Source organism: Oryctolagus cuniculus, chromosome 18, assembly GCF_051225735.1.
Source record: "Oryctolagus cuniculus isolate XC-2025 breed Fujian yellow rabbit chromosome 18, ASM5122573v1, whole genome shotgun sequence".
NCBI classification, from domain to species: Eukaryota; Metazoa; Chordata; class Mammalia; order Lagomorpha; family Leporidae; genus Oryctolagus; species Oryctolagus cuniculus.
Window position 1 is genome coordinate 5289929 of NC_142884.1, and position 13652 is coordinate 5303580.

Here is a 13652-nt window from a genome sequence, read left to right on the forward strand (position 1 = left end):
ATGACTGCATAAATATCAAATAAAAGAGGCTGTAGATTTAAAGCAGTTTATTATTGTGACTAATATTTTTATATTTCTAAGTATATATTATCCTACTATGATTGCTTGATAACAAATGTAATCTAATAGTGTGTATTACACCCTATATACATACACACGTGTGTAAGCATGAGTACAGGGTCTTGTAATATGGCTACCAAATAACTGTGCCTATACAATTGTACAACAAGTATTATAAAGCAAATACAAGGTACATGTTTCTGATAGTGTTGGGGGATTTTGTATTGCTTATCCAGGTAAAGCAGAGCCTGGGTACCCTGGAGTCACAGCTCATGAGAAGATAGGGGCTAAGAGTTGGGAAACAGCCAGCAAATAATGCAGAGATGTTCACTGTCAATCGACTGGGCTTACTAAGAAGAGCCAAATATACTTGGAAAGTGGAGGAGACCACGTAAAAAAATACAAATGTGCTCACCAGAGCAAGGATGCTCCGAGTAGCTCTGGATTCAGGGGAAGTCCTGGGGGAAGCATTCCTGGGACCATGAATGTGCTGCACCTGCTGCTTGTGTCTGTGCAGGCTGAACACCATGGAGCTGCTGGCCAGGAGCATGAGCCCCAAGGACACAGCATCAGGCAACAATAGTAGTGCCAAGAAGAGCGAGCCTGTGAAGGTGTCTTGGAAGACAGCGTTACAGTACCCATAGTCTTTTCTCTTTGTGATGCTTGTGTTGATCCACTTACTTGTCACGTAGATGGGGGAAATGGTGTTTATTAACATGTTCAGGATCCAGCACAGCATGGAGGAGAGGCCTATGTACCTGGGAGCTTTGACTTTAAGCTCTGCCCACCTAGAATTCCTGGGGCTGATGGTGATGGCCTGGAAGATACTCAAGAAGCAGGTGCTTTCGATGGACACGGCCCTGGACACTCTTCGTACATAGAAAAGAAGGTTGCACTCAGCATCGCTGGGGAGAAATTTCCACCTTAAAGCTGTCACAGCCTGTGGCACTCCATAGGAGAGAATGACCAAGCAGTTGGCTACAAGGAGGTGCCTCAGAATCAAATCTGTGCATCTTGCCTTGAATCCAGTCAAGGAAAGGAAGACATGATGGGAAAGAAGAGAGAAGTTCCCCAGAATTCCACATATGACCTGAGCTAAGAAGAGCGTTCCTGTGGCCACCTCCCAGGAAGCCATTCTGCTAGCTCCTGGTGACTGACATGTATCTTCACACCAGGTACCTGCATGAGAAGACCAAGAGTGAGATGCATGTACAGCACCAGCTGAACCCCAACCTTCTCCAGGAACTGAAATTCCGCCACTGAGAAATCCTGAGAGCTCTTCTTCTTTTATTAAGAGATCTGCCCCCGCCCCCCAAAATGAAATCCTCTCTTTCACAACAAAATAGATACAACTGGAAACCATTGCACTTAGGAAAATAAGCCAGTCCTCCAAAAACAAATACCTTATGTTCCCTCTGATCTGTGGTAACTAATAGAGTACCTAAAAGGTAATCTATAGGTGTGAAGTTGACACTCTGTGACGTGATGATTTTGAACAGCCCTTGTCTTGACTGTTGAGGAACAATGCTTTTTTGCTTGTTTGCTTTTTTTGTTTTTTCTTCATACTATTTGTTGAACTCTCCACTTAGAGTAGGGTTAATTTTATGAATTTAAAGTTAACTTACAATAGATCTGGTGAAAAATAAGAATAGGAATGGGAGGAGCAGGAGGAAGGGAAGGAGTATTGTCTGGAGGAAGGAAGTGTGGGAAGAATCACTATGTTCCTAAATTTGTATATATGAGATGCATGAAGTTTATTTTTCTTAAGTAAGAAAACAAAAGATTTCCAAGAGTTTAGTGTGTAACCTGCAAACAAGACTTACAGTGTATGAATCACTGCAGTGAAGAGCACACACCGGCACCGTCTTTGCTTTCCACAAACATGTGAGGCACTCCCTGCTATTACTTACATTATAAAGAAGCGGGGAGCTCAGAGAAGGAGAAGGTCAGTGTTTTGTATGAATTCATAAACAGGCTGGGGGACTTGAACAGGTGAGGACTTGAAACTGCCTGGACTGGCACTGACGACATGAAAGCAGCACACGGGTGAAAAGCTGGTTAGTGGTGGTCCCCAAAGAGCCTAGATATATGAGGGAACTTTAAAAAAGTCCTTGGACAATTTTAATAATAGATAAGCTTATTATAGTGCAGAGATTTTAAAATCCATGCATCGTGTTTTCCATAATATGCATCTCCATGATCTTTTTGAAGAACCCTTCATATGCATGAATTTTAAAAAAATGTTTTGGACTAAAATAAACTTAACTTTTAATTCCACTTCCCACTAACTTCTCTTATGTATCCTCACACATTTGTTTTTGTTTTCATAACTTGTTATCTTATTTTGGATCGGGGAATACGTTATTTGATGCTATTGGTTGTTAACAAGTCCCTATTTATGTCTGCAGGTCAGCAAATAGGCCAAAATCAACGAGGACTTGAAGATGAGAGATTTTCACCAGTGGAGGTGCACTGAGAGCCGTGCAGACCCCAGAAGCCTGCCCCACATCTGGTTGGAGTCAATGAAAGGAAGAAGGCCTCCACAGGAAGAGGGAAAGTTTAACCTGCTTTCATGCTAAAAACACCAATACGAGGGCACCTATGCTAGGAACTATTAGTCCAGGCCATTCCGTAAATTATGGGATGGGAAACAATATTGCATTACACAGCTTTCTGAAACCCATAGTTATACAATTTATTTTATTTAAATGCCAAACTTAAAGAGGAGAAATAATCAATCATAATCCAAAGACCACAGATGTCTTCAGTATAAACATAATCACTGTCTTCATTAGTTGTATCATAAACCAGAGTTAGAGAACACATTCCCAACAACTGTCATTCAGTACACAGGAAAATACGATCCATGTTGATTAATCCCATCTTTATATACATGGAGGTATTACAGGCACACTGCTAGGCATCCTAAAATTTGTACCACGATTCTGTAAAGCTGGTTCAATAGCAGATGATCTTGGAACTACAAATGTACTCCAAAAAGTTCTTGGAACAGTCCTGAAGTACCTTGAAGTCAGACTTCATTATCACTTATATCAAATGCCAACAGTCACTGCCATTGATTATTATACCAAATTGCTTTAGGAATTACCTAGAATTCCAATTAATTCTTTCGTAGCTCAGCTCATACCTCAGGAATTATTCTTCCTCCCTGTGAGGCCTTGACTTTGGACACAGTTAATACATAGACACCCAGGAATGTCCTCCTTTCCTCTGACATACTCTGCTTCATGACTCTGCCTCTCAAATCAAAATAGAACTCATCCAGCTTCTTACCAGTGGCATCACGATGCACTCAGTGAGAGGGTCACAGCAGTCAGTACAAGTGCAGAGGGAAGGCTGTCAGATCCTGAGATATGGGTGTGTGATTCCATGACCTCACCTCCCCACAGACAGAACATTAATTATTATCCACTTGGAGCAGCAATTAGAGTGTAGAGTTGGGACTGGAGACTGATTATGAAAGTTTTTTCCCAGTTGGCAATTATTACTGCAATGGCTGGCATCGTGGCTCAATAGGCTAATCCTCTGCCTAGCGGTGCCAGGTTCTTGTCCTGGTCGGGAATCTGGATTCTGTCCCAGTTGCCCCTCTTCCTGGCCAGCTCTCTGCTATGGCCTGGGAGTGCAGTGGAGGATGGCCCAAGTGCTTGGGCCCTGCACTCCATGGGAGACCAGGATAAGCACCTGGCTCCTGCCTTTGGATCAGTGCGGTGCGCCAGCTGCAGCAACCTGCTGCAGCGGCCATTGGAGGGTGAACCAATGGCAAAAGGAAGACCTTTGTCTCTCTCTCTCTCTCTCTCTCTCTCTCTCTCACTGTCCACTCTGCCTGTAAAAAAAAATTGTTGCTGCAACCAGTAGAAGTTCCTAGTTAGCTTCTCCAAAGGCTACTTTGACGTGTTTGAAAAGGCTTTTTAGACAGTCAATGCAACAGTCCAATGGGGTAAGAAGGGACAGTGGAGATCTGACACACGAGGCACTGGCAGCAAAGGATGGGAGTCTCACTGCATTTCTGGATCCATCAGAAGTCACTTTTATAAAAAAAAAAGTGCAGCTTCTTAATCTGTAGACCATTGAGCTACACTGTAACTTAGGAGCAGAGAAACAAGATGAGACCGAGTAAGTGGGCAGGCTTTTTGAAGATATACAAGGAAAAGGAAGAAAATGATGCTAAGAATTTAATTGGAAACCACTGGATTTATTTGTACAGCTGAGTTCCAGAATTTCATCTCATACACAATTCAATGCCAGCTGATTTAGAAATGTTGTAGGAAAATAAATTTAACAGTATGGCTTCCACTCAGGATAGGAATTACCAACAGAAACAATATCAATAGAAGCGAGAAGATACAAAAGAGGCACTGAGAAATCAAAGTATGGGGTCAGATGTTTAAGAGGTAGATCCTGGCTTCCTTTTGATTTTACAAGAAAAGCTAATACCACTCACCAAATTCTACAGTATGGAATGGTTACCACAGTTCTCCATGGATAGCTAGAGAAGGGTCTATACTCTCCCCATGTGTGTAATAAAGAGTAGGAAGAGTCTACAGGAATCTTCTAGTCCTGTGTAGAAAGTGTGTTTGGGTGATAATTGTTAGAACAGAAGGTTTCATCAAACTGTGGACACTTGATGCAAGCAAGAAAGACAGTAATTGTATGAATCTTGAAAACACCAGTAGCCTATGATTATGGTAAGGCTATTTTCTTACACAATTTAGAAATGAACATTTAAAGCAAACTTAACATAACCATTATGGGCCAGTGCCATGGCTCAATAGGCCAATCCTCTGCATTGTGGCGCCCGCACACCAGGTTCTAGTCCCGGTCGGGGCGCTGGATTCTGTCCTGGTTGCCCCTCTTCCAGGCCAACTCTCTGCTGTGGCCTGGGAGTGCAGTGGAGGATGGCCCAAGTGCTTGGGTCCTGCACCCACATGGGATACCAGGAGAGGCACCCAGCTCCTGACTTCGGATTCTCTGAAATGAGAATTTGATCATGGAGAAGGCTATGCCTATGCAAGGCTGTATGGGAAATCTCTTGAACTGCTGATCAATGAACCTGAAATAGCTCTACACGGTGAGTCTATTTCACAGATATATTATATGTATTTTAACAACAGCCCAAAACTCCCTATTCAATTTCTTCAATGCAGTAAATTTCATGGAATACATACAGGTGTACTCTAAAATGTTCATGGGCAATTGAATTAAAAGATAAATTTATTTTGGTAAAAACACTTTGAAATCCATGCACATGAACACTCCTTAAAAAGTTCACAGAGGGGCTGGCTCTGTAGCATAGTAGGAAGCCTCCCCATGCAGCACCAGCATCCAGCTGCTGCACTTCCAATCCAGCTCTCTGCTGTGGCCTGGGAGGGCAGTGGAGGATGGCCCAGGTCCTTGGGCCTCTGTATTTCTGTTGGGGACCCAGAGGAGGCTCTTAGTTCCTGGGTTCGGATCAGCACAGCTCTGCCCATTGTGGCCAATTGGGGAGTAAACCAGCAGATGGAAGATCCCTTCCTCCCCACGCCCCTCCTCTCTCTGTGTAACTCTTTCAAATAAATAAATGATCTAAAAAACCAGAAATTCATAATGTAGGTGGATGTTTACAACTTCCCTATTAAATATTTAAAGAATACAAATCAGTACTGGAAAGCTATATTTACAATAAATAATTTTTAGTTCATGGCTGGTTTCACATTCATTAAAAAAAAAACCATACAATCAGTTACAATCCAGGTAGGGCTGCCTTAACATGTGTGATCAGCTGTAAGTGTAGGCAAAACTGACTTGCATGTGTGCTGGCTGTAATTGTAGGCAAGGCTGACTTACACATGTGTCAGCTCTACTCAAGGGCAAGGGTGACCTACACCTTTATTTCGAGTGAAATCCAGCTGTTCCAGTGTCAGGGAAGAGCTGCTGCTCTCATGCCAACAATGGGAACGTGGAATGAAACAGGCACTTGCACAGTTGTTCTGGAGTGCATTTCTTAAAATCTAATTTCCTTGTAAGTACCGAACACAGCCACAACTCCGTGAACATTTCTTATGCAAAGCCAGGTGAGGCTCTAGTGAGTGGAACGTGGAGGAACCTTTTCTGCCAATGAGAGCATGGCACACCCATCTCTGAGCTCATAAAGGGAGGCCCCTCAAATCAAACTGCATGGTCTACAAGCTGGGCTTCCAGATTACATCTGGGGCAGGTGACCCAGATCCCCCCTGTTACTCCCTTCAGTACTCAGCAGACTAGCCCTCCTTCTTCATACCTGAAACTTAAGAGAGGTGTTCCGATGGAGAAGAACTGAGGAAAAAGGCAAGACTTTTCACATTCCAGTGAGAGCCAAATCCACACGTAAGGTAGGGAACTGGGCTGTTTGGACACTGGAAGGAGGGTTGTGATTAGGAATGCCAAGAAAGGTGTATTCATTGTGTTGTATTTATGCATCGGGGAGGCAAATGGCTTTTAGATTCAGAGAGAGTGAGAGACAGAAAGAGAGACCTTCCATCAGCTGGTTCACTCCCCAAATGGCCGTGATGGCTGGAGCTGGGCCTGTCTAAAGCCAGGAGATTCCTGTGGGTCTCCCACATGGGTGCAGGGGCCCAAGGACTTGGGGCATCTTCTGCTGCTTTCCCAGGCACATCAGCACATTAGCAGGGAGCTAGATTGGAAATGGAGCAGCCAGAACTTGAACTGGTGCCCATATGGGATGCTGGTGCCACAGGTGGTGGCTTTACCCACTCTGCCACAGTGCCCTTCCCCCAAGAGTTTCTTAAAAAAAATATTTATTTACTTATTTGAAAGGCAGAGAGAAATACTCATTCCCCAAATGCTAGGGCTAGGAGAGGCTGAAGTCAGGAACTCCATCTGGGTCTCCCATGTGGGTAGCAGGGACCCACCTACCTGAGGCATCACCTGAGCTTCCCAAGGTGAGAATCAGTAGGAATCTGGAACCAGGAGCAGAGCCAGGACTCCAGCCCAGGCAGTCTGATATGGGACATTAATGTCCCAGAGGCTTCTTCCCCACTGCACCAATAAAGAAAAATGCACAACAAGAAAGGAGGAGAGAAGGAAGTTCCCAACTCTTAAGTGTGAGCTGGGGCAGTTCCTTCTAACCCAACAATACCACATGGAAAGGCAGAAACAGGTGCAATTTTAGAGTGCAGACGACTGAGAAATATTACTTCAGTGAGCTGATCAAAGTCAATCTCAAAAGTCATACTCCATGACAGTACACATCCTTGGTATCCTGTGATAAACATGGTAATTCACCTCAGATTGTGGTCACCCAAACCTTATAGACCCAATCTGGTCCCAAGAAAAATATCAGAAACATTCGTACAGAGGGTCATCCAACAAAATATTTCACCTCTCCAACTGTCACAAGATCACTGAAAACAAGGAGAGCCTGAAGAACTGCCAAGCCAAGAGGAATCTAAAGAGACTTGTCAGCAAACTAATGTATCCTGGAGAGGACCCTGGGGCACACCATGATAACTGGGTAAAAACTAAGGGAAACAGCACAAGGAGTGGATTTCATTAACACTGGATCACTAATTGTCACACGTGTCTCAAACTAATATCTGGGAATTCTCCATATTGTAACTTTTCTGAAAGTGTTATAGAAAGTATTAAAAACAAAAACAAAAAAAGGATGTGCAACCCTGGTTGGTGTACAAAGCATGAAACATTTAGCACCTGCTCCATTACAGGAAAAACTGCCTATTCTTGTTCGAGATCAAGAAGTAATACTTGATATGATTCCCTATTGCTTCTCACAGTTCACATAAATTCACTGAGAAAATGTGAGGCAGTAACACTCAAGAAAATCTAGTTACAACAACAAATTTCAGTTTATTGACTATGTGGGGGGCAGAAATCCCGGTCTTTTAAAGTTCCCACTCTTAAAGAGTCTCATAAAACTGATACCTTTGACATATAAAGAAAAAAGCAAAACAAAACAAAACAAACCGGGGCTGGCACCATGGCTCACTTGGTTAAACCTCTGCCTGTGGCGCTGGCATCCCATATGGGCACCGGGTTCTTGTTCTGGTTGCTCCTCTTCCAGTTTACCTCTCTGCTGTGGCCCAGGAAGGCAGTGGAGGATGGCCCAAGTGCTTGGGCCTCTGCACACACATGGGAGACCAGGAAGAGGCACCTGGCTCCTGGCTTCAGATTAGCGTAGCTCTGGCCATGGTGGGCATTTGGGGGCTGAACCAACGGAATGAAGACCTTTCTCTTCGTCTCTCTCTCATTGTATAACTCTGTCAAAATTATAAACCCACACACACACACACACAAAACCCAAAACCTGCGCGCCTGGGAAAGCAGCGGGTGGCGGCACCACACACACCACACTACACCACACTACACCACACTACACCACACCACACCACACCACACCACACCCTGACCCCCCTAGCCACCAGGACACAGCAGGGCCCCAGGCCCAGGTTTGGTTCGGGACTCCCGCTCCCTCCCTTGTGGTCGTGCCAGCAGCACCCTGAGCTGGCTTCTTTCTGGGGGAGCAAACACTTCCCCTCAGGTCAAGCCAACCCTATTTCCCCGAGAGGACAGGACCGGAGCCCGGTAGCGGGGAACTCCGTTTGGTGCCCACGAGGGACCAGCGAGAAGGAATCACCCTCCCAGCATGCCACGCTGCACACTCCCCATAGGCCTCTGGGAAAGGGAGTCCACAACGATCCAACCCGCGCGCTTTTTCCCAGCATGCAACTCCGCGCAGCCCTAACAGATCCCCGGGGGCCTCTGGGAAACGTTCGTCTGCGTGGCATGGTGGACGCCGCCTGCCGAGTTCTCTGCTCGGTAGGCGTCTTACTGGTTTCTGATCGGGCTGATTTCCCGTAGGCTCGGGGTGAAAGTACTTCAGAGCCTGGGAGCTGCGAATGCCGCGAGCCCTGGTTTCTCCCCGCACGGAAACAGGATCGTGCTGAAGACGATGCCCCATAGACTCCAGTCAGGGAGCTGCCCGGGGCGTGACCCAGCGGGCGGAAGGCCCTCTCTCTCTCCCTCTCGCGGTCTTCAGAGAAGGATTGCTACAGATGACTGTCAACGATTACATGGGAACAAGTTTGATAACCTAGGAGAGATGGGCCAATTCTTAGCCACATAGAACTTACCAATATTGAATCAGAAATCCAATACTGGGGCCGGTGCAGTGGCCTATTGGGTTAGGCCGCCGCCTGCAGTGCTGGCATCCCATATGGGCACCGGTTCAGTCCCAGCTGCTCCACTTCTGATCCAGCTGTCTGCTATGCCCTGGGAAAGCAGCAGAAGATGGTCCAAGTCCTTGGGCCCCTGCACCGGCATGGGAGACCTGGTGGAAACTCCAGGCTCCTGGCTTCAGATCAGCGCAGTTCTGGCTGTTGAAGCCAATTGGGGGGTGAACCAGCAGATGGATTACACCCCCCATCTCACGCGTGCTTCTGCTTCTCCTTCTCTGTGTAACTTTTTCAAATCTTTAAAAAAAATCTAGACTAATGAGCGGCATGACTGAATCAGTAACAAAAAGTCTATCATCAGACCAGATAACCTCTACCAAAACTTCAAGAAAAATTAACACTAAATCTTTAATTATTTCAAAAAATGGCAGAGGATGGCATTGTTCCAAACTCATTCTATGAGTCCAGAATTACCTTGATACTAAAACCAGACAGAAGCACAACAAAGGTAGAAGGCTACAGGCCATCTCTCTTCTTCATGTGCATAGTGCAAAACACCTCAAGTAAGTTCTAGGAAGTCACATCCAACAGGACCATGAGAAGATTATTCACTATGGTGAAGTGGGATTCTCTTCAGCCATTAAGGTCGGTTCAACATCCATGAACCTGATACATGACGTCAACAGTCACCAGGAAGGACACAAATTATAGGAACATCTCAATAGGTGCAGAAAAGACATCTGATAAAATGTACCACTGCTTCCTGATAACCCTGAACAAATAAGTATAGAAGGAATATACTTCAACATAAAGAAGGCCTTATCTAATAAGGCAACCGCTAACATCATACTGAATGAGGAAAAACTAAGTTTTCTAAGATCTGTAACAAGACAAGGATGCCCACGTTTACCACTTATATTCAACACTTCTGGGAGTTCCAGCAATTAAGAGAAAGAAATGGCATTCCAACAGGGAAGGAAGAAGTCAAACTGTCACAGTTTTCAGATGAAATGATCCACCAAAAACTATTTTTAAAAGCAATATATTTATTTGAATAATAAAATTAATGAAGTGAAAGATGTCTACCCGTGGCACAGGGGGTAAAGTCCCCACCTGCAGTGCTGGCATCCCATATGGGTGCCAGTTTGAATAAGTCCCAGCTGCTCCATTTCTGATGCAGCTCTCTGCTATGGCCTGGGAAAGCAGTAGAAGATGGTCCAGGCTCTGGGCCCCTGCACCCATGTGGGAGACCTGGAAGAAACTCCTGGATCCTGGCTTCAGATTGGCACAGCTCTGGCTGTTGTAGTCATTTGGGAGTGAACCAGCAGATGGAAGACCTCTCTCTCTCTCTCTCTCTCTGCCTCTCTGTCATTGCCTTTCAATTAAATAAATAAATGTTTTTTAGAAAAAGATCTGTGCAATAAAAACTGTAACACACTGTTGAGAAGAAGAGGCTGAGGGTGGAGTTCAATGGGTTCCACACACCTTTTTGCCATATCTGTGCTCCCATGTCTCTGTGCCTCTATGGCAACTGGTGTCATGGTAACCAACAGGCCCACCTGATTGGCTAGTTGCCCACAACTCTGCTTTGATACTGCTTGGCAATGAGCCACGTTTGTCCATGTAAGCCCTTATAAGCAACTGGGGCCATGGTTAGATGCCACTGCTTGTGGCTGTTTGTGGCTGCAGATGTGAATGGGCAGAGTCTCTGAGTGTGTGTCCCACTGCCACCAAGGATATGAAGGTGGATTCCTTTTGTGGCCCTACTGCCGTCATGGGCCAGTGGCTGTTGTGCACATCACCACCCCCAGTAGTAAAGGAGGGATAAATCCACAATGATTCTGGATTGTTCTCTGTCAGAATCCAGATCTGCTTGTCTGGAAACCGAGTTCCAGACACACAGACATTGATGAAGGACATCCCTTGTTCATGGATGGAAGAGGCAATATCATTAATGCCCACAGCTTGGTGTGTTAATTCTCTTTCTCATTAAATATCTGTGCTTCCAGAGCCATTCCTACCAGCACCCTGTTCCCTAGCACTTAAGATCTGCCACTTGCTCTACCAGATGCAAAAAAGTGAATACAAACACAACAACGAAAGGCCTCTCTGTATCCCTCCCACCCACTTTTTTTTAACTGGAAAGTGAGGAACAGAAGTAGCAGGGCTGGTCTCACCACCTGCAGCCCCATGGGAATTATGGGACACTCAGTTCCCAACTCCCAGGTGTTGTCAGCATACCTCATGTTAGGGATGTGTGGTTCCCAGCACAGCGCTCTCACACTTGTGAGTTCACGTACGCGCTCAGTAAGCACTGCGTTCATGCACGTGCACACGCTGCCTTCCAGCGGCAGGCTGATTCAGACACTGCTGCCGCCTTCTGTGTCCTGTAACTGTGACCGGGTCAGCAATAATGCAGTTTTCAGGATGGCTATCAGAGTTTTAAAATCACAGAGAGAAGCCCTCAAGACCTAGTGCTACCTAGAGCGTGGCCGTGAGTTCAGGTCACAGGCACCTACGCAGATAGAAGAGAAGCCATCCAAGACTCCACCATAGAGCAGGGGCAGAGGGACAGGAGCGTGGGTTTCCTGATGTGATCCAAGTACATGGTAAGGTATTGAAAAGTCTCACTGGGCCCCAGAAATATCCAGCATTACAGTTAGTCGCATTTTTAAAACGTTTCACAAAGTATGGAAAACACAAAGAGAATGCTTGAAAAGAATCTGTGTGTGTGTGTGTGTGTGTGTGTGTGTGAAGAGAGTTGGTCTCAGGGGCTCGGGTGTGTCGCTCCTGCTTTCTCAAGCTCAGTGCTGCTGGTAATGGGCGTAGGCGACCCCATGCGGGCACTGACAGGGCCCCGCCAAGCCTGCAGGATCCCAACTTCCTAGAACAGGGCCCGCAGCACTTGTGTGCAGGCGAGGCTTGAGAGGCAGCCATTAGCCAAGTGGTTCTGGACCAAGACTGCCCAGCGGGATCACAGGGCCAGGTCTGAGAGAAGCGCTCACCCGCGGCTTCTCCCACAGCCTCTACTGCACTGACCTGGGTGGGAGCCTCGGTGCTGTCTTCATGCAGTGCCTGGGTGCTACTCAGGGTCACGCACGAGGGTTCTCGGGGCACTGACTCCCCCCTGCATGGGTGGCTGGGAGTGGGTCAGCACCGTCCAGATCCCCACTGTGGGGGCAGACACTGTTTGTGGTAGAGGCCGGCACCTGCAGGCAGGAGAGGAGGAACTACAATTTTGTTCTCGGTGTAGAAGCTCCTGTTCCTGAATCTCTACAGCGCCAAGGCACAGGGAGGGTGGCCTTTGTTCCCCTTCAGAATCCTTCTGCCTGTGGGTGTGCTGACACCATGAAAGGCAGCGGGACAGCTGGAGGGCATCTTGGCAGAGAGAACTGGAGACAGAAGAAATGGCCGCATGTCAGTTCCCTGTGGCCCAGGTCAGAGGCTGCGCCCTCTTTTCTTCCTCTTGGGCCTGGCATTTTGCCGTTGCAAACATCACATCTCCCCTTCTCACATTCCTGCCTTCTGAGTGCGCTTCAAAGGATGAGTTTTCCCTTTTCTTCTGTGACCGTCAGGTGAGCTCTTTCAAATACTTCTCTCCTATATTCCAGAACCTTCTCTTTCTCCTGGCTTTTTCTCTTTCTTTTCATTTCTCTTTTCTTTTCCTTTCCTTTCTTTTCTTTTCTCTTTTCTCTTTCCCATGAAAAGTTCTCACCATGAGTTGATGACCTGTGATGTTGAAAATGGTCCCTTCATGGTGGATGACCATGGGAAAGCGGGGATACCTGACTCCTATCAGGGCTGAGGTCAGGTCCTGGATATCAGTATAGATGATGATTGTGTAGTGTTCAGGCTCCATCTGTGTGCTCCACAGATCTGTGCAGAAATGCACACTGGAACAAGATGGGATTCCTCACCCAGGATAACTCAGAAACTCTGTAAGGGAATCAGAAGAGACCTGCTGCCTGGGACGCTAAAGATAGACTCAATATTCTCTGTTCAAGGGTCCATTGCTGTGGCATAGTGGGTAAAGCCACTGCCTGCAGTGCCTGCATCCCATAGGGAAGCCAGTTCGAGTCCCGGCTGCTCCACTTCCAATCCAGCTCTTTGCTATGGCCTGGGAAAACCGTTGAAGATAGCCCAAGACCTTAGGCCCCTGCACCCATGTGGGAGAAGTGGGAAACCTGGAAGAAGCTCCTGGCTCCTGGCTTCAGATTGGCCCAGCTCCAGCCATTGTGGCCAACGGGGAGTGAAACAGTAGATGGAAGACCTCTCTCTGTCTCTCTCTGCCTCTCCTTCTCTCTCTGTGTAACTCTTTCAAATAAATACATCTTAAAAATATATTTTGAGACTACAGAACCTTGGAGGTGTGTTTCAAAGCTTGTATAGAACCTACGTCTTCCA

General features: G+C 46.4%; 1 protein-coding gene across 6 annotated transcripts in view; it reads right to left on the bottom strand.

Moving 5' to 3' along the window:
* Positions 1-232: 232 nt before the first annotated feature.
* The window catches only part of ORYCUNV1R1504 (vomeronasal 1 receptor oryCunV1R1504), a 119762-nt gene continuing 106342 nt past the window's right edge, over positions 233-13652 (bottom strand). For 5 of the 6 annotated variants that reach the window (XM_089318682.1, XM_089318680.1, XM_089318679.1 and 2 more), the window contains exons 3-4: positions 6973-7095; positions 233-1239 (exon numbers count right to left, since the gene is read on the bottom strand). In XM_089318682.1, the coding sequence (XP_089174808.1) occupies positions 233-1195 (963 nt within the window). In that variant the 5' untranslated portion in view covers positions 1196-1239; positions 6973-7095. Of the gene's footprint in view, positions 1240-6972; positions 7096-13652 lie in introns of those variants that run through there. The other variant, NM_001167193.1, reaches the window with a different exon arrangement.